This window comes from Calliphora vicina, chromosome 3 (genome assembly GCF_958450345.1).
Source record: "Calliphora vicina chromosome 3, idCalVici1.1, whole genome shotgun sequence".
In the NCBI taxonomy this organism is placed as follows: Eukaryota; Metazoa; Arthropoda; class Insecta; order Diptera; family Calliphoridae; genus Calliphora; species Calliphora vicina.
In genome coordinates, this window is record NC_088782.1 from 115,281,150 (window position 1) to 115,307,711 (window position 26,562).

The 26,562-nt window shown below is 37.3% G+C and overlaps 1 protein-coding gene across 1 annotated transcript; it reads left to right on the forward strand.

Annotated features, from left to right (window-relative positions):
* Nucleotides 1–3,907: 3,907 nt before the first annotated feature.
* Nucleotides 3,908–26,292, forward strand: Cpr76Bd (Cuticular protein 76Bd). Its single transcript, XM_065506055.1, has 7 exons — nucleotides 3,908–3,952; nucleotides 13,720–15,688; nucleotides 15,758–19,405; nucleotides 19,464–19,652; nucleotides 19,737–19,921; nucleotides 25,290–25,533; nucleotides 25,600–26,292. Exons 1-6 carry the CDS (start codon nucleotides 3,908–3,910, stop codon nucleotides 25,530–25,532), a joined length of 6,279 nt encoding a protein of 2,092 aa, XP_065362127.1. The 3' UTR covers nucleotide 25,533; nucleotides 25,600–26,292.
* The last annotated feature ends 270 nt before the right edge of the window (nucleotides 26,293–26,562 follow it).

The window sequence follows — 26,562 nt, forward strand, 5'->3', positions numbered from 1 at the left end:
GACTATGACTAGACTATGACTAGACTATGACTAGACTATGACTAGACTATGACTAGACTATGACTAGACTATGACTAGACTATGACTAGACTATGACTAGACTATGACTAGACTATGACTAGACTATGACTAGACTATGACTAGACTATGACTAGACTATGACTAGACTATGACTAGACTATGACTAGACTATGACTAGACTATGACTAGACTATGACTAGACTATGACTAGACTATGACTAGACTATGACTAGACTATGACTAGACTATGACTAGACTATGACTAGACTATGACTAGACTATGACTAGACTATGACTAGACTATGACTAGACTATGACTAGACTATGACTAGACTATGACTAGACTATGACTAGACTATGACTAGACTATGACTAGACTATGACTAGACTATGACTAGACTATGACTAGACTATGACTAGACTATGACTAGACTATGACTAGACTATGACTAGACTATGACTAGACTATGACTAGACTATGACTAGACTATGACTAGACTTGGGCTAAAATTGAGTCCAAACTAAAATTATATAATAATCTACGATTAAAGCTTATATTTAAGAAATGATTGAATCTAAGCTAAGACCATTTTTCAAACAGTCTTGTGTACCTCTATGGGTGCGCCATTACCCCGAGCCCTTTTATATGTACCCAATTTTTCGAGTGCATATTATGTAGATATATGTATGCTGTTTTATTATAACATACACTATATTAGCACCTTACTAACTCATACATTTACATCAAATATACACAAATATTAAAAAAAAAAATCTGAAAAAAACAGTTCAAATGGAACATTATAGTATTAATTCTTTTTTTTTACAATATTTTTGAAAAACGAAAAATTGGTAACAACTAGCACGCATAGTTAAAGTAACTGCAGTTTAGAATTTGTACTCAAAGCAGCCTACAGCCGAAACAGATGAAGTACAACGAGAAAAATTATCAATAAAAAATTTTGTATTTAAGTTCTTAGAGCCAGTTTTTGACTTCGTATTTAAATATGAATTATATTTAAGTTCTATTTAAATACGAAAATGAGTTTCTCAGTGCTTTTTTAAATGATACTTAAATGGCCAACGTTGGCCATTTAAATTCTATTTAAGTTTCATAAACTACCATATGTTTTTGACAGCTGACTTTTGTTGTTTGGTTTTTTTTTCACTCTATTGTAGTAAAAAAAAAACAAACAACAGCGTCTTGCAAAAACTACAATTCCGATGCGGGGCAATTGGAGCTTCTTTTGTGCATTTTCCTACCAATAATTTTATTGTTTAATAAACTTTTATTTCTTATTGGGCAAAATGTATCAATTTTTGTTTTGGTTGAACAGCTGTTTTAAGCAAAACTATCTATAAATTTTTGATATTTAGTAGTGCTACCATACTTTTATCTTATTTAAATAAGACAAATTATGTAGCACTGAAAAACTCAAACTGTATTTAAATACAACTTAATTTTAAGTTAAAATTAACTAAATACGTATTTAAATAACAAGTCAAAAACTGGGCATTAGACAATGTTATAGAAAAGGGGTACAAAGACCCTGGGGCTTTTTTGTTTTTTTGCTGCTATTTACAAGTTCATTAAAGCTAATTATTTGTAATAATGTTTTAATTGGACAATTATCTCTTATACATAATATATATTGAACTTTGTAGGTTTTACTTGACTATAAAAACACTCGGTATCCCCGGGGTACTTTTGTCACAAATTCATTTGGAACTATTGTAGCCTACAGATTAAGGAAAACTGTTTATAGGCAATGGTTATTTAAAATTCTATAAAGACTAACTCCAAGAATGATGTAAATTATATGTGTCAGATCATTATACAGAAAAGTATTTAAATACAATGTTTCCTTCAGTGTTCTAAACTGGAGGCAAACAAAAATTTACATACCGCCAACTAAACAATTCAAAGACAAGAAACAGCAGAAAAATAAATTGTTTTATTGAAAAAATCGCAACAAAAAAACAATAAAAAAAAGCAAAAGTGATCTCTGCTGTTTGAAAAACGCACATAACTAAATCAACGTTAAGTCACAAAATTGCATATAAACTGCATTAACCGTGTGCGACGTACTGCGTTTTTGATTTTTTTTTTTTTGGAGACTGATGACGGCAACGCAACGAAGGTGGGGCACTTTAAGCCAAACTGTATTATGCTCCCAAAATAACGAAAAAAAAAAGTAGAAACATAACGATCGATATTACCAACTAAAACTAAATTGTTTTTTTTTTTTTGTTTTTGGATTTTTCATTTAGCTGTTACGCATTAGTATTCGTGATTGCCTATGATCGCAGACAACACACGATCTTGTAGCTCACGTTGTTTGTCGTGGTATGGATGCTGCTGGTGTGGCACAATGTCCGGAGAAATAACAAAATTAAATGAAATTAATCTCAGTTTAGCTTCAATCGTTTAGCTACAATTGTAGATCGTTATATAGTCAAAGTTTAGCCACAATATCAGCCTCAATCGTATTCCATCATCAGTCGTTGCTATTTATGGTGTGTGACTAGGGTTCCTAATTTCCCGGACTTTTTTCTTTCCCGGGAGGAAATTAAAATCTCGTTTCATTTTTTTATACTAAATTAAAACAAAAACCAGAAATTTTTTATTCCCAAAATTGGCAAAAGTAGTCATGAGAAGGCGAAGGACTTTCGTCCAATTAGTCTTTTATCTTTCCAGCTTAAAACGTTGAAAAGACTCATTGACGCTCACATTAGTCATCGCCTAGATGGTACGACACGGCTCTCTAATAGTCAGCATGCCTACCTCAAGGGTCGCTCTACAGAGACAGCTCTGCATGAAGTCGTAAGAGCTCTAGAGAGATCTCTCGAATTTAAACAATATACAATTTCAGCCTTTCTGAATATAGAGAGAGCTTTCAATAATGTAACTACTCTTGCAGTTCAGCAAGCTCTTACTAACCTAGACGTTGAAGAATATATCAATAACTGGTTAGTAACCATGCTGAAATCAAGAATAGTTACAGCAAATCTTGGTAATAGCGTTAAGTCCAAGCAAGTTGGCAGAGGCACACCACAGGATGGGGTAATCTCTCCACTACTGTGGCTTATCGTTATTAACTCGATTCTCATTGATCTAGACAGAAAAGGGATAAAAGTTATCGCTTATGCGGACGATGTGTTGATACTCGTATCAGGTCTGTTTCCGGACGTGATAAGTGACATTATGTCCACTGCTTTCTTGGGGTTAATCCAAGCAAAACGGAACTTGTACTTTTCACGACAAAGACCAAGATTCCAAGCTTCAAACTTCCACGGTTGAAAAACTGCGATATCCCCCTTTCAAATAATGCAAAATATCTAGGTATTTTACTGGACTCTAAATTATCATGGAAGCTAAATACTCAACACAGAATAAAAAAGGCAACGGTGGCCTATTATACCTGTCGTAGGATGTTTGGTAGAAAATGGGGACTTAGTCCCAGCATAGTTAAATGTATGTATACGGCTATAGTACGTCCAATCCTTACTTACGGATCTCTTGTATGGTGGACTGCTACTAGAAGGAAGTATGTCGCAGACCAACAATACAAAGTTCAGAGATCGGCCTTCATTGGTATAACCGGCGCACTAAGAACTAGTCCTTCAGAGGCACTGAACACTATATTGCACCTTATGCCAATAGACCTTCACATAATGACACCCTCTGCCTGCAGCGCAGCGAGGCTTCAAGCATCTGGTTGTTGGATATCGAGTACATATGGCCACGCGGGGATTTTGGGCCAGTTGCCTTCGATCGTTCTCCAACCATCTGACTATATTACTCCATACACAGATTTTGATAGGGTATTCAAGGTCTTAATTCCCTCCAGGAGTGAGTGGGGTAGGTGTAATCTCGTGTTCAAATATGAGCTGTGGTATTGGTTCTGGCGTCTTCTATGACGAACCTAAGGTAGGCTTTTCGTATCGTCTTCCGGAAGAGTAGTGTTTTCCAGACGGAAATTTTTGCAATCATGGCAGCTTGCAATACACTAAATGATCATAATACCCGCGGCAATATAGGTATTTTTGTCGACAGTCAGGCGGCACTTCTCTCTCAATGAATGCCTACTCAACTTCATCTTCACTAGTTAAGCAATGTAGGAATTCTCTGTCAAGACTAGATCGCCTATCTGACATTACTTTGATTTGGGTACCTGCGCACAGGGACCACTACGGTAATGAACAGGCAGACAGACGAACTAGCCAGAATGGGATCTGCCTTAGATATTTCCAATGCGGTCTCAGTAGCAATTCCACTGGAGACTATTAAAGGTATCATCCTCAGACATTTTCTTACAAAGGCTGAGAATAGATGGCGTAATTTAGACACATGTAGGGTAGCCAAGTTGATGAGGCCATCTTGTAACGAAAAACGTACTATGCAACTGATAATCCGGAATAGAAGGGATATATCAAGGTTGCTGGCAGTATAAACGGGACACTGGTCGTTGGGCAAGCACGCAAATCGCCTGGGACTCTCTTTTAACGACCATTTTCGTAGTTGTAAGGATAGGGAAAAAGGGGAAACGATTTTTCACATTCTCTGCGAATGCCCAGCCCTGAGTGTCAAAGGACTTAAATTCATGGGCAACTATACATTGACCAACCTTGGGGAGGTAGCCGGATCTAAACTCAATGACCTACTGAGATACCTCACAGCTACAGGTTGGGTCTAGCTAGCACGACTCTTTCTTTCTTTTTTGTACACATTTTAGTTACATTGCGATTACATCTGACGAGTGGTGTGGTCTTATCAAAACGGGGTCCCTTCGACTCTACTTGATTGTTCGCACGTAGTGAACTACCATGAAAATCAACCAATCAACCTAAGCTAATTTTGATAAATATCCAACTCGCATCCCACTGAGCGACCAAAAAGATCTTAAAGGAAAAGACCTAAGCTTTCTTTTGAGCAAAAAAAAAATATAGAAAAAGTGCCCATTTTGAAAAAAAGTCAACAAAGTTTTTGATTTTGCAAAAAAAAAGTAAAAAAAATTTATATCTTAAGTTACAAAACATTTATTTTGATAGATATCCAACTTGCATCCCACTAAGCGACAAAAAAGATCCCATTTTTAAAAAAAACGTCAAAAAAGTTTTTTATTTTGAAAAAAAATTTCAAAATCTTTTTTTTGCAATTTCTACCCACAGTGCTCCTATTTTTTATATATTTTTCCTGCCAGTATTAGTGTGTAAAATATACAGCGAACATGCTGATATTGCTGTTGCTGTTTATATTGAGTATTAGACACCTTTTTTAGGCCTAAAAATTTTACTAACTTACATTTGCAATGAAAGGCTTTATAATTCTATATGATTTTTCAACTAAATGTTTTTTTTTTTTTTGGTTTTTTGTTGATGTTGTTTTATACACTTTTAATCTCTATTTTGTTTTTTGTTGTTTGCTTTTTAATATTTTACTAAAACATGCTCTGATTTTTTGTAGTTTTATTTGCTGATTTTATTCAAAAAAAAAATATATACAATATTTTTGCAGCATTTGAAATGGAGAGAATATTAAGAGGAGATTTAGAAGAAAAAAAAAAAAACAAACAAACTAATATTGTCGTCAACATTTCTAATATTTTCAAATACTGGCACATTCATATTTATTTGAATTTGAAATTGAGTTAGTGTTTGCAAACCAACTATGCTGTAACTGCAACTGCAGGCGCAGCAGCAGCAGCATATTTGGCAGCTGCTGTTTGAAGCTGGAACTTAAACAGAAAAATCTGCTCTTTTTTTTTGTTTTGTTTTTGTTACGTTGAAGCTGCGAAATTTTTAATGCGTGTTCGCACACAAAACTTAGATCAGTTTGTCAAAAGTGAACATTACATATAGTACGCGGTACGAGTCCGTTTGACCGTATATAAACGTTTATAGGGCCTTGCTGGCCATCAGTATCTCGCGGTGCTCTACATCACCGGAGCTCTAGAAATATTTGCAAAAAAAAAATTAGAAACAGAATATTGTTTTAATGCTAAACGGAGCTAAAAAACAATAAAGTCTAGCGAAACGATTTTAACGCTACCACAAAAATAAAAAGGATATAGCAGAACCACTTTTTGGATTATTAGTTTTATAATTTTTAAGGACTTTTTGAAGTTGTGTTGGTGTATGTGTTTGTGTCTTAGTGTTAGTGTGTTATGAAGTGATTATTTGATTTTGTTTCGTAAATCAAAGAAATTCTTAAAATAATTAACAAAAACTATAGTAGATTGTAAAAGAAAAGAAAAACTTTTTGAAATGAAGGTGAGTCCTTGTTCAAAACAGAAAAAAAAGCAAAATACTTAAAAAGGACAATGAAGCAGATAATACAAATAAAATAATAATCTGTTTAATATTAAAAGAAATATATTAATTTAACAAATAACTTTTAATTAAATAAACAAATAGTGTCAAGGATAATGAAAAGAACTTTTGATTATTTAACCAAATTGTTTGTTAAAATAAACAATTAATTATAGTAATAAAATTAAAATATCCTTAAAATAAAAAATGTTTCAATTACCCTAATACCAGTGATACACAGTAAACAACAGCAAGAATTTTATAATGATTAAATAAACAAATTCAGAAAAGTTTAAAATCTTTAATATAGAAACAAATGCTACAATACTTTCAGACAAAAATCCTGATTCTCGCCAGCAGTTATTTATTATAGGACGCAGGAAAAACAGTGACTAAAAACATATTAATCTTATATTCAACCGATATTTTAAACAATGCACAGGTTTTTGAGACAAAAAGTCCTTTTTTCCAAGTCAACCATTTAAAAAAAATAATAACTGAATTTTATATTAAACACTTTGAAACAATCAAATATTAAACAATTAAAGTCAGGTGGCAACTCATGACGACATGCGAGCTGCCAAAGTTGGCAAATTTTGCTTTGCTACATTTTCTGACATCATAATGAAACAACAAAGAAATTTTTAAGATTTTAAAAAATTTTGTAAAATGGAAAACACTTGTAAATGTATATAAATTAAAATGTTATTAAAAATTTCAACAAAAAAAGGTTAGATGTGGTAGATAATTGTTTGTGTCAACATGCATTGTGTTTTTTGTGAAGTTTTTGTTGTCGTCCATATATTCTTTGGAATAGAATTTTGTTAATCCAAGCCACAGATTATTACAGATAAGAGACCATTGACAGCTGTCAAACAAGTAATTTCGAACCGTATGGTTTTGTTTACATTTTTTTAAACATTTTTTCCAATTCCGCCATTAAGGCAGATCTTAGAGCGAGAGAAAAAATAAAAGTGTGTGAGACGAGATATAGAAAGATAAATTTATATGTTTGTCCCTCTTTTAAATCTACCGTGGTTTATTATACATTTTCTTTTGTTAATTTTTCGTAAATTTTTTTTGTTTGCCTCCGCCATGTTGCTAAAGCAGCTGATTCGGGTCTATGTTAGTCTATGATCCAAGCGTATCCATGAAACAATTTATATGTATGTGGGGAAAGGTTATAATGTGTACTATAATTCTTTGGAAAAACGATCTGCCGCTGTTCATAAAAATTTATTTCCAGATAGCGTATAACTTAAAAATTTGGATATTTATAACCTACACCTTCATAGAGCGGAGGGTGTATTGGGTTCGTGCTGATTTTTATAGCGTGCAAAAATACTGTTCCAACACTCACCTTATAGTATACCTATCTGCTCGTGATCACTTTCAGAGTTGATTAAGCGATGTCCGTCCGTCCGTCCGTCTGTCCTTCTGTCAATGTAAACCTTGTAATCAAACTACAGGTTGCAATTTTAAAGATAATTGGAAACAATTTGGTACAGGCATTTCCCTTGTCTCAGGAACAAATCCTATTGAATTAGGTTAGAATCGGTCCATTATTTCTCCTAGCCCCCATACGATTGCCCTATCTGAAAATAGTTAAGCTCTCATAAAAATCTTAGTTATATAAATATCCAAACTAAATTAAGCACAAATAATTGTTATAAAAGCCGAAATCGCACCACCAAAGTCTGTGACGATCGGTCCTTAATTAGACATAGCTCCCGTATAAGGCCCACTTCCGAAAATTACTTCAATACAAATAAGTTAAATATATACAAAATTCATGTCACCAAATTTTATAACGATCGGTCCATAATTAGTCATAGCTCCCATAAGGACCTCTTCCAAAAATCATTTTAACGAGTATATATTTGTTACATATCGATGGCTTAATATAAAAAGGCCCTAACTCGTGTTTTTTTATGTCGTGATTTTTTTGGCTAATTATGATATATGATCGGACAATTTATAGAAATAAACGAAAATCTGGACTTACAAAAAAAAACACGAGTTAGGGCCTTTTTATATTAAGCCATCGATATGTTGGTATTCAAATAAAATTCAACACAAATTAGTTTCATATACATAGAAAACATGTCACCTAATTTTTGGGCGGTAACTAGTGATAGCTCCCGAATACATTTTAAAATAAAATTGTTTATATTCATCCTCACAATTATCGCTTAATTTCAAGATCAGCCTATCGCCATGCATATATTTCCTGTCACTAGAGGTCGTTGCACTTTAATCCACCTACTGAAAATGGGCGTGGCACTGCCCGATTGACTTAAAAATATCATCTGTACGAAATTTGAAAGGTCTAGCTGTTTCCTGTGATTTATTGCCTCAAAAACTGGTCATTGGCCCCAGCGGGCAATGTATCAATCAAATATCGGAATATGCACCCATTTTAAGTGAAATTTCCCCCAAAAAAATGCACATTCACTGAGAACAAAATACTTTTATAATGAAATTTCTTATGGGAAAAGTGGGCGTGGTCAATTATACAATATACAGCAACCTATCAAAATTTAAGTTCAATGAAATTTTTATTTGCATTGAAACATTTCTCGAAATCACGAAACTTATTTGAATTGTTTAGAATCAGTATTGTTTAGCTCAATATTTCACAGAACATCTCTATATTTGTTCCCCTAAGAAAATTTAAAAAAGCGATTATATCACCTTACGTCTAAGACTTACCGTATCAGACTATATCATGAAAAAGTGGTCTTTTGAGAATTTTACAAGTTCTTCAAAGTTCTAATAAATACGTAATAGCAAACGGCCCTTCATTATGAAAGATACGTAATTCTCCAAGGATACGATCTGATTTTGTTTAAGAGAATGATTTCCTGTAAAACCAGCAAATAATGTTATTCATAAAATCTAACAACTTATTCAAAATCTATTACGGTTTAGTTCTATAACATTTTAAATATTAAATTGTAAAGGCCGAGCCTTTGCTGGATGGCTCTACTCCGAAATGTAAAATTTTCCATGACTCTGGAGCATAAATTAGGCTGAATTGTAACCATGGAATGGTGTCTTAAGCCTGAGGCTTAAGAAAACCTCATAAGAAAAAATCTATCAAGATCTCGGTGGCCAGCTCACATCACCTCCACGTGAGATGCCCTCAAATCGCTCGTGCAGAATGTCCAATGTTGCATGAGCTGTGTGGCACGTAGCACCGCACAGTGGTATTTTTTTTTTTGGCAAAAAGTCAATTTTTTTACAGTTATTTTTTAGAAATCTAATGATGCAATTCTGTAGAGAAATGTTTCATTAGTAGAAAACCATGATTTGTTTTCGAAAAAAATAAAGTTTTGTATAAAAAAGAGTGTTGTAAAGTTATCTAAATATTATACAACGAAAACTGATGAAAATTTTACTACATTTTAGTTGTTTATACAATAAATATGGTTCAACTACCAATAGTTTTAGAGCATTTTTATTAAAATATGGTACTTTGAATTTTATAGGAAAGAAAAAATATTTAAATTACATATATAGTTTAAGAGATCTGTGCAAATCAAAATGGCTCCAAAAAATTTAGCATTTGCAGTTTTCATTAGAAAAAAAAATAAGTTAGCTCGGTCTATCCCCGTGTTGGTCTACTACTAAATGAAAGTTTGTAATATTTTCTTTCATTTTATGTAAAAACATTCTGCGACTTTTTGCGATCGCTGAACAAACTTATAAATTTTGTGATAAAACTCAGGTATTTTTTATGAATATTTACAATAAATTGCAATGCATATTTACAATAAAAGGTTTTGCATACTTTTAGGCTTTTACTTTTTATATGGGGAATAGGAGCTCCTATCCTTATGAAACTTAACAGATAGATTTGGGTTTATATAAATATTGTTTATGTCGAATTTCATCACGATACTATTATTTTTATGTGAGTTTTGAACGATAAAACTATTATCAGAAAGGGACCTATATGTGAACTAGGTTCAAATATGGACCGATTTTCTCATACTTTGTAGTATGATATCTGGGCACTTGTAACTAACATATGCAAAATTTAAATAAGATCGCAGCAGCATTATTTAAGAATTTATTTTGGAAGGACCCTTGTATGGGAGGTACCCCTAGGGACTATCCGATATGAACCATTTTTAATATTTAGTTTTTCTATATGAAACTAGCCAAGTGTACCAAATTTTATTATCATAGGAGCACTCCTACTTTTTGAAAAAAAAAATGTATGAACCCATACCACTGTGCGCCGTCCTGTTTAAATCACATATCATAACCTATAGCGCTTGCCGTAGACAGTGATGGCCTGAATATGGACCGAAGTCCAAAATCCTCACCAAACTGTTACTTTTCTTTTGTACGCTCTTGGATCTCATGTGTATTGCTATCGTCCCAAAATCGACAATTTTGATTCTTGACGTACCCATTCATCCATTAATTTTACGGTGAAAATGGAACGTTGCCCGAACATGTGTTCTGTTTGATTTTGATTAATTAATTTTATACCTAAATTCTTTCCATAATATCCTGTTTTTAATTCAGTTATGAGTGGTGTATGTGTCAATCTAAGCTGACCGTTCATGAGTACAGATTGTTGATGGTCAATATATGTTGGCACTAGGAAAATAGTTTATGGGAGGGAGCATAGTGGGAGTAGTGTTTGTGGACATTTGATTTGAATTTTCCTATATTGAAAGTGACAGGAAAGACTTCAAGAGGAAGATTATTCCACATACAGACAGTACGGCGTTTTCTCTGTCCAGTCGACAACGAATTGATGAGCCCTTGCCGAAGAACGTGTGTTGCGTAAAAAACTACTGATTTCGGGAACAATTTCCCCAATTTCAGCAGAGCACATTCCATTATAGTATCGATAGAACAGTGAAACACAACCCATATTGCGACGTTGTTCTAGCAAGTCAATAGAGCTGAGTAACCTACACTAAAATCGACTCTATTCGCACAACCCCATTCAGGGGGGTTACTCTCTATTGCGATGCGAAAGAATTTCGATGCGAAAGGTAAATGCGATAAGAATACAATTTGGTACTCTGTATCGTCTACGCAAACGCTTTCCCATAAAGAAGCAACACTGGCTCCACAAAATAAACACTAGCGAAGAATGACGAAATGAAATGTCAAAACTTGTATATAATAACATTTTAAACTAATTTTTTTTACGATGCGAAAACGCAATAAAGGTTACCAATTATACCATTTTTCTTTCGCATCGCAATAGAGTGTTACCCCCCAGAGATTGTCACAAGATCTAGGTTAAGCGTATCATTCATGTTTTGCCTCATTGTCCCAATCTCCGACAGGCTTGGTCAAGAATTGAATGATTGCAAAAGATTAGATAGGAATGGAAGTTTGACTTAGAATGTCGTTTAGAAATAAATAGTAGGAGAAAGGAGAAACAAAGGAACCTTGCGGTACCACTAAATTGAACATAAATAACAACCCATATGAGAAATATCGATATAAATCGAGAGCTAAAGGAGTTCCATGCTTCTAGAGCCATCACTTTACTCTCTTCAAAACGGTGTATGGAACGACACCATTTTTCCAATAGAAAGGCTAGCAAGTCTCCCGTACAGCGTCCTCTACGAAAGCCATATTGCCGGTCGTTGAGTAAATTTGTAGACTATAAATATTTAACAAGATGGTAGTTAACCATACAATCTCCATAACTTTGGAAAGTTCATAACAAATTGCTATTGGTAGCATCTCTCTTTTTAAGAATTGGCGTTACATTAGCTACCTTCCAATATGCAGGATATTTTCCGGCACGGTATAAAGTGCTGAAAAGTTTAGCTAATGGACGAGCTAGCGTCGAAGGACACTGCTTCAAGACCAGTGCTGGTATACCATCAGGCCCAGGAGACTTCTTTATGTTAAGATCCGCTAAAAACCCCTTTAACTGAGCGAGTGCGAAAGAATATATTCGGCATAGTAACTGATAATCTTTCGAGCTCAGGTAGTGGTTGATTGCTTTCCGGTAAGTTCGAATTATTTGCAAATAATTCAGCCAAAAGATTAGCTTTATTAACCGGATCAGTATCCTTCTTAACGAATGACCAAAAGCTTTTACTGCCCCGGGAAGCAGTAAGGTACACGAAGATCAGCACTTTGGCACACGAAGATCTCGTCCTTTTGCACAGCGAATCAGTTTCGGCATTTTTGTTATCACGCCAAATTATGAATGTTTCCTCTCTAGATCTGATTGCAATTTTGCACTTTTGATTAAAACAGGATTTTTCCATAGTTTTAATCGAAATTTAATTTGATGGAATGAAGATTATCATGGTTTTTTTATTATTATCCTTACTTATTTTTTACTTTGTACAAACTAAAATGTTTAACTAAATATTTTTGGGATTGTTGACAAAACTTTGACACTCTTATTTAGGTATGATACTTTAGCGTTAACACTGAACTCTCCACGCTTTTATTTAGGTTAGGCTGTTAGGCATTTAATTGAGAGTATGAGCTGTTGTAAAGCTAGCCGTGGCATTAGCATTAAGGATATATTTTCAACAAATAATGGAATTGTTAGTTTCTCTAATAATGCCTTAACACATCAAAACTGAATATATTAAATGTTTGTAAAGCTAGAATCAATGAGACTGGATAATATTGGAAATGTTTTAGGGACATTCACAAATCGTTGTAGATACCATCATCTTAACGATAGTATGAGACATTTTTCTCATTAATTTAATTTTATTTCGACTGTCTTCTGAACCATAAATCAAAATATAAAAAGAGTTTTTATGCTAAAGTTCTTACTTCTACTCGTTAGATTGAAATTTTCATTCGTTAAAGAATATTGGATAATTCATATAACCTCAAGTATTTTTGAAGATTCGCAACCTTATATACCGACATTATTTGCAAACAATGATAACTAAACATTGGAAAAATGAGATTTATAATCTATCTATCTAGTTCCTGCTTTTAAAAACCTGTAAGAGGATCTTTAAATCAGTGATCGTAAAGAAGTGCTGTGCAATGCAATTTTATGCTTCGGCAAACTTAAAATATTCCGGTAGGAATGTTGCTAATGTAATGTCAAACCCTTAAAAGGACACTGAATACAAGAGAATTTTGATACACATAAATATCTCTTTGATAACTTTGAAACCAGTGAGATCAGAGAATTGGTTGGCAAGGGAATGACCGATCAACTAGACTGTCAAAATATACCTTGTGAATGTAATATAAGGACTAAAGTCAACGTATTTATGGTATTTCATTATTTAAATCTATTTTAAACCCTTCAACCACATTTTCCTTTAAAAATAAACTATTTACTAAAAACTCCCTACACCATATTTGTAATCCTTTATATGACCTTGAATTTTTCCCATCTTTATCCTATGATTTCAGTTATTTTTGGCATTTCTGTGCCTTAGCGGTACAGTATTGGCAGATTTAACGCCCAAGTCCATACCAGATTGTATACACGCCTTGAATGCTGCCTATGGTTATACGCCACCGGAAGTGAAATTTTCCATAACACCCGGCGCAACAGCATTAAAAACTTCACCTTCTTTGTCTACCTATGCGGAAAATGGTAAACTACAATATGCATCAGTGGGCTCTTCACAATCATCGTATGAGTCATCGGAGGGTATTTCCGGCTATTCTCATGGTGGTGGTCCAGTGCAGTTAACAAAGTATGTGGGTCCCGTAAAGAGTGCCAGTTATGAACCGGCTGTTACCTATGCCAAAGGTGGCTCCATAACGTATGCCGATAAATCGCCAGCCTCGAAATTTGCTGCCGTAGTGCCTTCAGGCATAGAATTTAAAAATTTGGTTACCCCAGTCATTAGTAACAAGAGAGTATCGAATGCCTATTTGCCTCCCATAAGCTCAAAGGTGGAAACCTATCAAAGTCCGGGTTATACTTATAGTCAAGCTACCCCAGGCATTTCAAAATCGGCAACATATACTTCGGCTGGTGGTTCGTCGTTGGGTTATGATAAGTTACTTGGTGGTGCTGGTGGTGATTTGTCGAAAATAGCCTTTAGTTCACCAGCTATAACTACAAAAATTGAATCATTTACTTCACCTGGCTATACGTTTTCCAAACAATCGCCCGGCTACTCAAAAATCGAAACCTATACATCGGGTGGTTATGCTAAAGCTGGAAATTTGGAATCAATATTTTCAAGTGGAGCTGCTAATCCATTTGCAGGTTCGCTAAGTTATGCACCCAAGGTGACATATGGCGCCCCCACCGTAACAAAACTGGCCACTTTGACGTCGCATAGTAATCTGGCCTCATTTGCTGCCGAACCCTTATTTTCAAAGGCACCCTCTGCCGCGGTTTATGCACCCAGCATATCGAGAGGCTATTTGCCTAGTCTAGAGACCTCAGGCTATAGCAAGTCTTTGGCGGGAGGTATTTCACATCAATATGTTTCGAAACCAGCTCCAGTTATTACCACGCAATATGTATCTGCACCAGCTAAAGTGCTCAATTATGCAGCTCCAGCTGCCTCACACTACATTTCATCACCCATTAAGGTGGCCAGCTATGCATCCGAAAGTGCTCATCTTGGCCAAGGCGGCATATCACATCAATATGTTTCGAAACCGACGGCTCATATAACCGGTTATGCTACACCTGTTGTGGCCAAAGCTCAAACTGCTTATTTGGCGCCAGCAGTGGCTAAGGTAGCCACATATTCTGCCCCTGCTGTGGTGTCCTCCCACTCATCTGTGGGTACTCTGTCCCATCAACTATCGGGCTATGCTGCTCCAGCTGTGGCAAAAATAGCTACCTATACAGCTCCTAGTTCCACACATGTTAGCTCTTCAGGAGGTGCCATATCTCATCAATATGTATCTAAGCCAGCTTCGCATATCACTGGTTATGCCAGCCCTGCTGTAGCCAAAGTGGCTACCTATTCAGCACCGGTAGTGGCTCAAGTAGCTAGTTACAGTGGTGGTAGTTCATCGCATTATTCATCTGGCGGTGCTGGAGGTGGCATTTCCCATCAATATGTAGCTAAACCTGCTCCTCAGCTAACAGTTTATGCTGCTCCAGCTGTAGCAAAAATTGCCACCTATTCTGGTGAGAGTTCAGCGCACTTTAGTTCCAGTGGAGGTGGTGGTGGCGCCATATCACATCAATATGTTTCGAAACCAACAGCTCATATTACCGGCTATGCGGCACCTGCTGTTACCAAAGTTGCCACATATGCTGCCCCTGCAGTTGCCAAAGTTGCTACGTATGCTGCTCCTGCAGTAGTAAAGGTTGCCAGTTATTCAGGAGAGAGTTCGGCCCACTTTGGTGCCAGTGGAGGAGGTGGTGCAATATCACATCAATATGTTTCCAAACCAACAGCTCATATTACCGGCTATGCTGCACCGGCTGTAGCCAAAGTTGCCACTTATTCAGCCCCAGTTGTGGCTGCACCAGCTGTAGCGAAAATTGCCACTTATGCTGCTCCAGCCGTGGTTAACGTGGGCGGTTATTCCGGTGGAAGTTCAGCCCACTTCAGTTCCAGTGGTGGAGGAGGTGGTGCTATATCTCATCAATATGTTTCGAAACCCACAGCTCATATTACCGGCTATGCTGCACCAGCTGTAGCCAAAGTTGCCACATATTCTGCCCCAGTTGCCCCTGCATTAGTGAAGGTTGCCAGTTATTCGGGAGAAGGTTCAGCTCACTTTAGTTCCAGTGGTGGAGGAGGTGGCGCCATATCACATCAATATGTTTCAAAACCCGCTGCTCATATTACCGGCTATGCGGCACCAGCTGTTGCTAAAGTTGCCACCTATGCAGCCCCAGTTGTGGCTGCACCAGCTGTAGCGAAAATTGCCACTTATGCTGCACCAGCCGTGGTTTCCGTTGGTGGTTATTCCGGTGGAAGTTCAGCCCACTTTAGTTCCAGTGGAGGAGGTGGTGCTATATCTCATCAATATGTTGCGAAACCCACAGCTCATATTACCGGCTATGCGGCACCAGCTGTTGCCAAAGTTGCAGCTTATGCAGCACCAGTTGTGGCTGCTCCAGCTGTAGCGAAAATTGCCACTTATGCTGCTCCAGCCGTGGTTAACGTGGGCGGTTATTCCAGTGGAAGTTCAGCCCACTTTAGTTCGAGTGGTGGAGGTGGTGCTATATCTCATCAATATGTCTCCAAACCAACAGCTCATATTACCGGCTATGCTGCACCAGCTGTAGCCAAGGTTGCCACATATTCTGCTCCTGTTGTTGCAGCACCAGCCATTGCCAAAGTTGCCACTTATGCCGCTCCAGCAGTAGTTAACGTGGGCGGTTATTCAGGTGGAAGTTCAGCCCACTTTAGTTCCAGTGGCTCAGGAGGAGCTATATCACATCAATATGTTTCGAAACCCACAGCTCATATCACAGGCTATGCGGCACCGGCTGTTGCAAAGGTTGCCACATATTCGGCCCCAGTTGTTGCAGCACCCGCTGTTGTTAAGGTGGCCAGCTATTCCGGTCAAGGTTCAGCCCACTTTAGCTCAAGTGGCGGTTCAGAAGGAGCTGTATCGCATCAATATGTTTCGAAACCCACAGCTCATATTACCGGCTATGCTGCACCAGCTGTTGCAAAGGTTGCCACTTATGCAGCCCCTGCAGTTGTTAAAGTTGCCAGTTATTCAGGAGAAAGTTCCGCCCATTTTAGTTCTAGTGGTGGTGGTGGCGGTGCCCTATCTCACCAATATGTCTCAAAACCTCTACAGGCCACGGTCTTAACGGCCCCAGCTGTCGCTAAAGTTGCCACCTACCAATCACCAGCTGTTGTGAAAGTAGGTTCCTATTCAGGCGCTGGCAGTTTATCACATTATACATCGGGATCGGGAGGTGCAGTTTCCCATCAATATGTCTCTAAGCAAGCACCACAATCCATAGCCTATGCAGCTCCAGCTGTAGCTAAAGTAGTGCCTATAGCTGCTCCTGCTGTCTCTTATTCCGGTGGTGGTAGTTCAGCTCATTATTCCTCCTCCGGTGGAGCAGTTTCTCATCAATATGTCTCTAAGCCCGCAGCCCATATCACAGCATATGCTGCTCCTGCAGTAGCAAAGATAGCTACCATAACAACGCCAGCTTTAACCCAATATGTTTCGGCTCCTGCTGTAGCCAAAGTAGCCACCTATGGTGCAGGAAGTTCTCTACAATACTCTTCATCTGGTGGCGGTGTGTCACATCAGTATGTGTCGAAACCAGCTGGACACATAACGGGTTATGCTGCACCGGCAGTGGCTAAGGTAGCCTACAGTGCTGCACCCGCTATAGCAAAAGTTGCCACCTATGTAGAGCCTTCAATAACTAAATATGTATCGTCTGGAGGAGGTGGGGCCGTTTCACATCAATTTGTTTCCAAACCTGCTGTTCAATTGACCGGCTATGCAGCACCAGCTGTGGCTAAGATCGCCAGCTACTCCGGTCAATCTGCTTCTCATATTTCCACGGGTGGTTCTTTATCCCATCAATATGTCTCCCAACCAGGGCCAGTGCTAGGCAAAGTTGCCACATATGCTGCACCTGCAGTTACCCACATTGCTGCCCAGCCTGTGTTAAGTGTAAATAAGTACGAATCCAGAGGTGGGGCTATATCACATCAATTTGTATCCAAACCAGCAACAGCCGTAGTCCAGTACGCCGCTCAGCCGGTAGTGGCAAAGGTGGCTTCTTATCAGCCCATTGCTACGATCGGTAAATATGAGACCAGTGGTGGTGGTGCCGTCTCCCATCAATATGTTTCGAGAGCAGGTCCCCAAGCTCATGTTTTAGCTGCCCCAGTAGTGGCTAAAGTGGTTACTTATGCAGCACCCGCCGTTACCCATTATGCTGCCCAGCCTGCAGTAGCTAAGGTGGCATCTTATCAATCTAGTGGCGCCATATCTCATCAATATGTTTCGAAACCCCAAGCGACTACTTTAATAAGTGGACCTGCCTTGGCTAAAGTGGCCACCTATAGCGCTCCAGCAGTTGCAACACACTATACCACCGGACCGGCTGTGGCCAAAGTAGCCACTTATGCTGCACCCTCATTAACACATTATTCCAGCGGTCCCGCTCTAGGCAAACTAGCAACGATATCGTCTAGTTCTCACAGTTCTGGCGCCATTTCACATCAATATGTTTCTAAGCCTACTATAGGCGGCTATGCTGCTTCAGGTTATGCTCAATATGCTACCGGACCAGCTGCCCACTCATATGACTCCCTACATACACCAAATGTTAATCCTCTCTTTACCAGCTCCAGCATAGCCAGATATGGATCTAGTGGTGCCGTTTCTCATCAATATTTGGCTAAACCGGTACAATTGGGACAATACTCCCTGGGTGGCAAATTATCTTCATACTCCACAGGTCCAGGTTTAGTAAAAGTAGCTACTCCTATTGTAGGCAGCTATGGTGAATCGAAATATTCCTCCCATGGTGCTGTCTCACATCAGTATGTCTCCAAACCGGCAGTGGGCACTACATTGGTGGCGGGACCTGCCATTGCTAAAGTAGCTTATGGTTCTAAATTATCTGCGGTTGGAGGTCTAAGTTCTCATCAATTGGTTGCCCAGCCTTTACAAGCTGTACACCTAGCAGCACCTGCTAGAATTGTAGGAGGTTATGGCAAATTGGAAACATCTTCTGTGCACAGCTCTAGTATTCATGGTGGTCATGGCGGAGCTATATCCCATCAATATGTTTCAAAACCTTTACAAGGTATTGCCTTAGCTAAAACCGCCACTCTGACTGCTCCCATAGTAGTGGATGGATCTGCCCATCTTACCACAGGATCTGGCAAGTACTCATCTCTAAGTTCAGGTTATATAACAAGTGGAGGAGGAGCTCATGGTTCCACATCACATCAATATATTTCTCAGCCTACACTATTAAAGGGAGGCTCTTTGGCTGCCGGTCATTTAGTGGCCAAGCCTTTGGCGGCTCCAGCATTGCATTTAGCAGGCGGTCATGGTGGCATTTATACAACTGGTGGTGGAGCCATATCTCATCAACATGTAGCGAAACATGGCGTAGGTCTGGGTCTAGCGAATTTACATGGAGGTGCCTCAGGTCAACATGGTATAGCAGGAGGTTTGTATAATAAGTTTAAAAATAGCTTAATGTGTTAATTAAATTTGTATCTTTTTAGGTTACTATGGAGCTATATCATTGGGTCATGGCGGTACCTCACCTGCTATAACAGGCTATCATGGCGTTTTAGGTCTGGCCACTCATGGTATATCAGGGCCTGGGGGTTCAATTCATGGTCTTAAAGGCATTTCTGTGGCACCTTTACCATCTCTAGGTCATGGAGGTTTAGCTCATGGAGGCTTGGCTCATGGAAGTTTGGCTCATGGTGGCTTAGCTCATGGCAGTTCGGTTCATGGTAGCTTGGCTCACGGTTCTTTAGGTCATTTGGGACCTTTGGCTGGCTATGATCATGGTGTTGGTGGTATAGGACCTCTGGGTGCTGGCTTTTATCGTTATGCTCCAGCTGTACCCGCCCTCAGCTCACATACCTTAACACCAACGGCCTATTTGAAGAGTGCACCCATCATTAAACAGGCCAAAATTAAATTGATGACTGAACAACATTTAGAATATTTTGTAAGTAAAAAAAACTTTGTTTATTGGTTTATTAAAAAATCATTATATAGTTTGTTAGATAACCCTTCAATCTATATAATTCTGAGAAGATAAAATGAATCATCTGATCAACACACTGTTGGAATAGGTCTCCGTTATATAATTCAGATAGTGTAAAGATTCGTATGCTATAAGAATCTTAGACTTATATAGACTGATGTGGATATTTCTTTAAAGATTCATCAAATTGATAGGAAGAAAAATGTTCATGGCTTCCTATTCCAATTACGGTAATTTAGCATATTATCCTTCTTCAAGTGCAGCCGTTTCTAAAATTTGCTAACATGTATTGGTGAAAGTTCTCTGTTTTCAGACACATTTTCTTAATAAAGACTTCTGAAGGATTTTACAGGATCATCATTATCTTAGATGAAACTGAGTAGATTGTGATATTCATGTTAATTTCCTAAGAAATGAAACTAAACCGCTGAGAAACACTGAAAAGTACTGTCAACATATAATCATCACCCCAATACACAATGTTTGCTGGATTTCTTAATTTGAATATGTTCTTGATTAGATTTATTCACGAATTAAATCATTAACGTCTTCATGCCGTGATTCTTTACAATTTTCAATGTGAGTTAACTTAACAACAGTGTGTCAATGAAGAAACTTCCACTTTTAGTGTTAAAGACGTTTATTTTTCAATATGTTTCCAAAACCGAAGCAGATTTTACAAATATCTTCTACATAATGAAGATCGTTTAGGCGACCCTGCAATCCCCGTTATCGAATGTTCTTCCAAGGATCGTGTCATGGTGTCCCTGTCGGACACCTATCCCGACTCTCACAGTTTCACTCAGGAATTTGTCATGTTTTATCCTACAAGAGCCATTACCGATTTTATCCTACAAGAGCCATCTCCTACATGCCAATGAACTCCAAATCACATAGTGGTTCTCGAAGTCTATGAATCATAGATACAGTGGTGAGCGCTACTCTAAAGATTGTTCCACAATAACACGTAGGTTGTTTATGTGGTCGATGAACATCATTATGGCCATTAACCCTCTTCCTCTTTTACTGAGGTCAATCATCATCATTGTTGTCGTGGTAAAAGTTCAGCTGTTGTCGAAAGTACTTTCCTGATGATAAAGTTGTTGCTGTGTTCCGGAGTATACTCTTGCTATGGAAAGGTTATCATTGGTTCCGGTTATTGTATATTAATTACATCTAAAATATCGTATCGTACAGTCGCCATCGTTTATAAATATATTCCCGTCGTTCATATAAGCAGCATAGGGCCTCAACAAATTTCTTCCATTCGCATCTTTCAATCGCCATATTTAGTTTATAGAAGATAGAGAAGAGGAGATTGGAAAGATTTTCCACTTTTTCTTCCTCTCTCTCTTCTATAATCTCAAGACTTGCTCAAGTAAATTTGATGTGTATGCATTTGTTTTCGTCCCAAGTTTTACACATATTCCTAGCTTGGATTTCCTTTCGTGACGTGTGTGCTGGCCTACCCTGTCTTGGGCTTCCTTGTGGATTCCACTCAATTGCATTTTGTGTCCGATCTAATTCCACTTAGGCTTTCGAATTTCATCGGATATTGGTATTTGATATGTTTCATGCCACAAGAGATGATTTGAGTCCAAAACGTAGACATCTATTTACAAATATCTTCAATGATCCAGAACAGTATTGATTTTAGGTAGGAATTAAAAACATCCACACCTTGTTGAGCTGCCAGAATGATTGAGTGACCTTATTTATTCGGTTAGAAATATGTATTTACACAAAGAAAACAGATTCGTAATGGCAACTGAATTTGTTGCCAATCGTATGATTCGGTTGCATACATTGAATTTTTCGGTTTTAGCAACTGAAAAATCAATTGATAAAGAAGAATTTCAGTTGAAGCAACCAAAGTTTTGTTACAAGTTCTAAAATTCGGTCACCAAGGCAGAATCATTCGATTGGCAACAAATTCGGTTGCAATGGAGCCATGATAGCAGAATGAGTCGACATCTTCCAGAATTACATCGTTTATTAGGAAAGATCTAATGTATTCTGAATGAATTCGTAAAGCCTTTGTCTTGTCATAATTTTCAGCCCATATATCGTTTGTACTTGTGCGAACTTTTACAGATTTCGTGACATTTCAGCATAGATATAGCAGAGGAGGAATATACCGTCGGCGTAATCAAGATTATCCAGTCGTTCGTGAAGTCCCCTTATAATGCCTCGATTTTCTGCCATCGCATGACTCATGACAATATCTAGCAGTGTGTTAAAAAGCTCACTGACAATCGCCATCGTTGGTTCCCGTTATTGTTTAGCAATTAGATCTTAGGTATTTTCATCATTGGATTAACTCTCTCGATTAACTCTCTTCGATTTTTATTGATGCAACATCATCCGGGGACACCGAATTAATTGTGTGGCCTTCTTTATTCGGTTAGAAATGTCTACGTTAGAGCCCCAAATATCAGTAATATTGAAACCAATATAACATAATGAGTCGACATCTTCCAGAATTACATCGTTCATTAGGAAAGCTCTAATGTATTCTGAATGAATTCACAAAGCCTTGTCTTAATTTTCAGCCCAGCTTTCGTTGATACTTATGCGAGCTATTGCTACTTTCGGGACCTATCTGCGTAGAGATAGTAGAGATCCTCCAATCGTTCATGACTCATGACTATATCTAAAAGTATGTTAAAAAGTAGTGTAGTAGACATTATACATCCCTCTCGAACTCCAATACCAACCTAAATCTTACGTGAAAGCGAGCCCTCGTGAAGGATTCAGTAGCTTGCATATAGGTTTTTGGTCAATTTGATCAGTTTTTGTGATACGCCTTTACATTTAAGAGCTTTCCAGATAACACTGTGATCAAGTGTGTCTTATGTCTTCTCGAAGTCGATGAATATAAGATATAAGGGTAACCTAGTTGGTTTCCGTTATTATTTTGGAAATAGATTTTAAGTATTTTCGTAGTACGTAATACGTAACTTTGAGGTACGCCTTTACATTCCAGAGCTTTCCAGATAACACTGTGATCAAGGGTGTCGAATGTATTTTCGAAGTCGATGAATATAAGACATAAGGGTCCATGATGGTTCCCGATATTGTTTAGGAATTAGATCTAAATTATTTTCGTACAGTTGTTGTGATTTCCGATAGGGCGGAATAGACTATAGTGTGTTGGACTATCAATCTGGGGGTTGTGGGTTCGATTCCCTCCTGAGACTCTGGGCTAAAAGTTTCGCAGTTTATGTTAGTTTTTATTGACTTATGAAGTTTCATCGATTTTTATTGATGAAAATTCATCCTGCGACACCAGTTTCACCTAGTTTTCTAAGACCAGTCCTCATCGCCGTTGCAAAAGTTCCGCTGTTCTCAAAACGTTGAAAAAGCCGCCACTAAGTTGACAATATTTGGCCAAATGTGACTAGAGTCATTCAGAAGCGAATATCCTATTACTGTGGAAAGGTTTTGATTTCTTGTCCTCATTATATATTCAATTATTTAATTCCCAGAGGAACAAATGGCAGCAAACCAATGTTTTTCATTGTATTTTATCATTACACAACAGTTTCATCTCATTCCAGGATACACCATGCTCATGCAACTCGTTCTCAATCCGTCGTCTCCAAGTATTTGCTGGTCTGCTAGATCTCCAGAAACTTGTGGGTTATAGTTATTCGACTACCTGTCTAGTTATATCCTTAGCTGGCTTTCTCATTGTATGTCCCAGCCAACGAAATTTACGCGATCGTACACTCAAACCCAAAGGAAGCTGATTTGTTCTATTCCACAAATCTTGATTTGATAACGTAGCTGGCCAGAATATTCTAAGAATACGCCTGAGGCAAAGGTTTTCAAAAGCTTGCAAAGTACTTATTCGCGAGTGGGTTTCACAGCCATATAGAAGCACAGATTTCACATTGCTGTCAAACACTTTGACTTTTGTTTGAGTTTAGATATTTTTTTATCTCCAGAATTTGTTGAGTCTACCATAAGCCGGCGATGCCATACAAAGTCTATTCGGAATATATTCTTTGCTGCACCCACTTTTTGAAACTATACTCCCCAGATAGCAAAAGTTTTCAACATCATCAATAGGTTGTCCCTAAAGCTGGAAGTTCGTGTTGCATGATGAATGTATGAGCATTGATTTGGTTTTGTTGATATTAATTTGTATGCCAGCTTTAGCTACACGAGTACCAAAGGCTTGGATCTTGGATTGCATGTTAGAGAAGCGGTGGGATAGAAGACAGACGTCATCTGCATGAAGTATATAATAATAGGTCCTATTGTAGAGCTCCTTAATTAGCTTAATTATCTTCTCGGGAACTCCTTTGCATCTTCGATCTTCCCAGATCACATTGTGTTGTAATATGTCAAAAGCAAGTTTGAAGTCTACGAATGCTAAGTAAAGAGGTGTGCGCCATTCGACCGATTGATCAACAATTACCCTCAAGCTATTCATGTGATCAATACATGACTTTTTTGGCCCTCTTGATCTCGTCTTAGCTGTGGTTCAATGATTGTTAAAACGCTATTGTGCAGGATGTGAGCTATGAGAGTTATACCCCTCCAGTTGGAGCACTCTTGCAAGTTCCATTTTTTTTTGGAAGTTTAATTATAAGGCCGTCTCTTAATTGGTCAGGAAATTTCTCATTTAACCAGAAACTCGAAATTAAGGGTTTCTGCTTTCAGAATATTAGGAGGTATTCCATCAGGGCTTGCAGATTTATCGACCTTCATTGCAGCTGTTATTTCTCCGGATGACGATATTGCAATGTTTATATCGTTGTGATGCATTGAATCGCAATCACATATTGTTGTAGATACTGTCGGATTGGACGAAAACAATTGAGAGTAATAATTCTCCCACAACTCTAGCTGTTGATCTTTGGCATGGATCCATTTTCCCTGATCATTCCTCAGGGGTTTTATAGTGTGATGGCTATGGCCGGAAATCTCCTTAGAAATACGGTATAGGTCTTTAGATCGACCAGTTTCACTGGCTATTTGGGCATCTCTGTCTAAATTGTCAGTGGAGAATCGCTTCCGTTTCTCCTCTTGATATTTACGTTATTGGAATCATTTTGGTTTTAGCTTATTTCCAGGATTCTATTATTTGCCATGTCATTTTGGATATCGAGGGCTTATTGTTTTTATTTAGCATATCCCATTTCACTTTCAGCTGTTTCAGTGAATGCTAAAACATCTTTGCAATATAAATCAAAATAATTTATACAAAAATTTTGCCCAGTTCCGATTTTTAATGGAATTATATAGAGAAAGTGTTTTTACAAGCTTTATATAGAAAACTATTCCAATCTGTATAAATATTTTTGTTTTTCTTTTACAGAATGATCATCCCCGCTATGCATTTGAATATGGCGTCAATGATCCCACAACCGGTGATATAAAACATCAGCGTGAGGAACGTGATGGTGATGTGGTGCGCGGCGAATATTCACTGGTGGAGCCAGATGGTAATGTGCGTACCGTCAAGTACTATGCCGATTGGGAAACTGGTTTCCATGCCGAAGTAATAAATAGTCGAGATTCCGTCAAGACTCTTACTAAACGTACTGCCAGTAAATCATAAAGTAAGCAGTCTCTAACAAAACATTCATAATATAACAATAATAAATAAATTCTGTTTTATTTTGCAGTTAAGTAGTCACCTTTAGATTCTCAATTATTTTTTCTTTAGCCATAGTAAAAAAGTCTCATTAATTCCATGGAGGATTTCCAAACAGTTTGCTGTTGTTGTCTCTATTATATTGCATCCTAAGCCTGTCAATTCATTAAACATATTTCCTCATCATGATGTTTAGCAACAACTTTAACATGTTCACACCTACCCTACATATATAGATATATAAAAACTGGCTACATTCCAGGCCTGAGAGGTATTTTTTTTTTTGAGAACATGCTCTACTCTTAACAGTCTTGTGCCGTTTCTATAAGTCCACTAGCATTTTGTTATTTTATTTATATTCATTTATACTTATGTCATTTTTCCATACAAATCGTATCTTATTTCCCGGGGGATTTACTTTTTTTATTGTATATTTTTCCAAATTTGGGCTTTTTAAAATTCTATTTTTGTATGTACATATATTTTTGAGTAAATTTGTTTGCATTTAAATCATTTAAAAAGAAAAAGAAGTAATAATTTGTTATGTGATAAATGAAAGTGTCATACATTATCATCTCTCTCTATATATATATTTTTTTTTATTTGTGTATAATTTAATAATTTTTTTCTCATGGTCTTTTTTTTTCTTAATTTTTGTAAATATTTTCTTAAGTTAAGAATTGTTAAAACTAAAAACGAATAAAAAACGAAATTAGATGTAAAATTAAGTTGTTTTCTTATATGGGGTCAGAGGTTAAATAACATATGAGATCTGTGATATTTCACTAAGTGTGGTAAGGGCATAGATAATTATACATAGAGAAGAGACACTGCGTTTTGTCAAACAAAAATAACCCAAATCATATGTCTGATACAAATAAAATTAACTTTTTTTTCAAAATTTAAAAAAAAATTTTTTTTTTCAAAATTGTTTTTTAATTTTTTTTCCAATTTTTATACCCTTCACCTTCGTGAGAAAGGTATATATAAGTTT

Bases quoted from the DNA above. Each gene is read 5' to 3' on its own strand.
- Cpr76Bd (XM_065506055.1), top strand. From the start codon at position 3,908: ATGAGCTGTGGTATTGGTTCTGGCGTCTTCTATGACGAACCTAAG. The intron at 19,653-19,736 runs ATGGAAGTTTGG...GTCATTTGGGAC, and splicing joins AGCTCATGGAGGCTTGGCTC to CTTTGGCTGGCTATGATCAT. The intron at 19,922-25,289 runs GTAAGTAAAAAA...TTTCTTTTACAG, and splicing joins AACAACATTTAGAATATTTT to AATGATCATCCCCGCTATGC.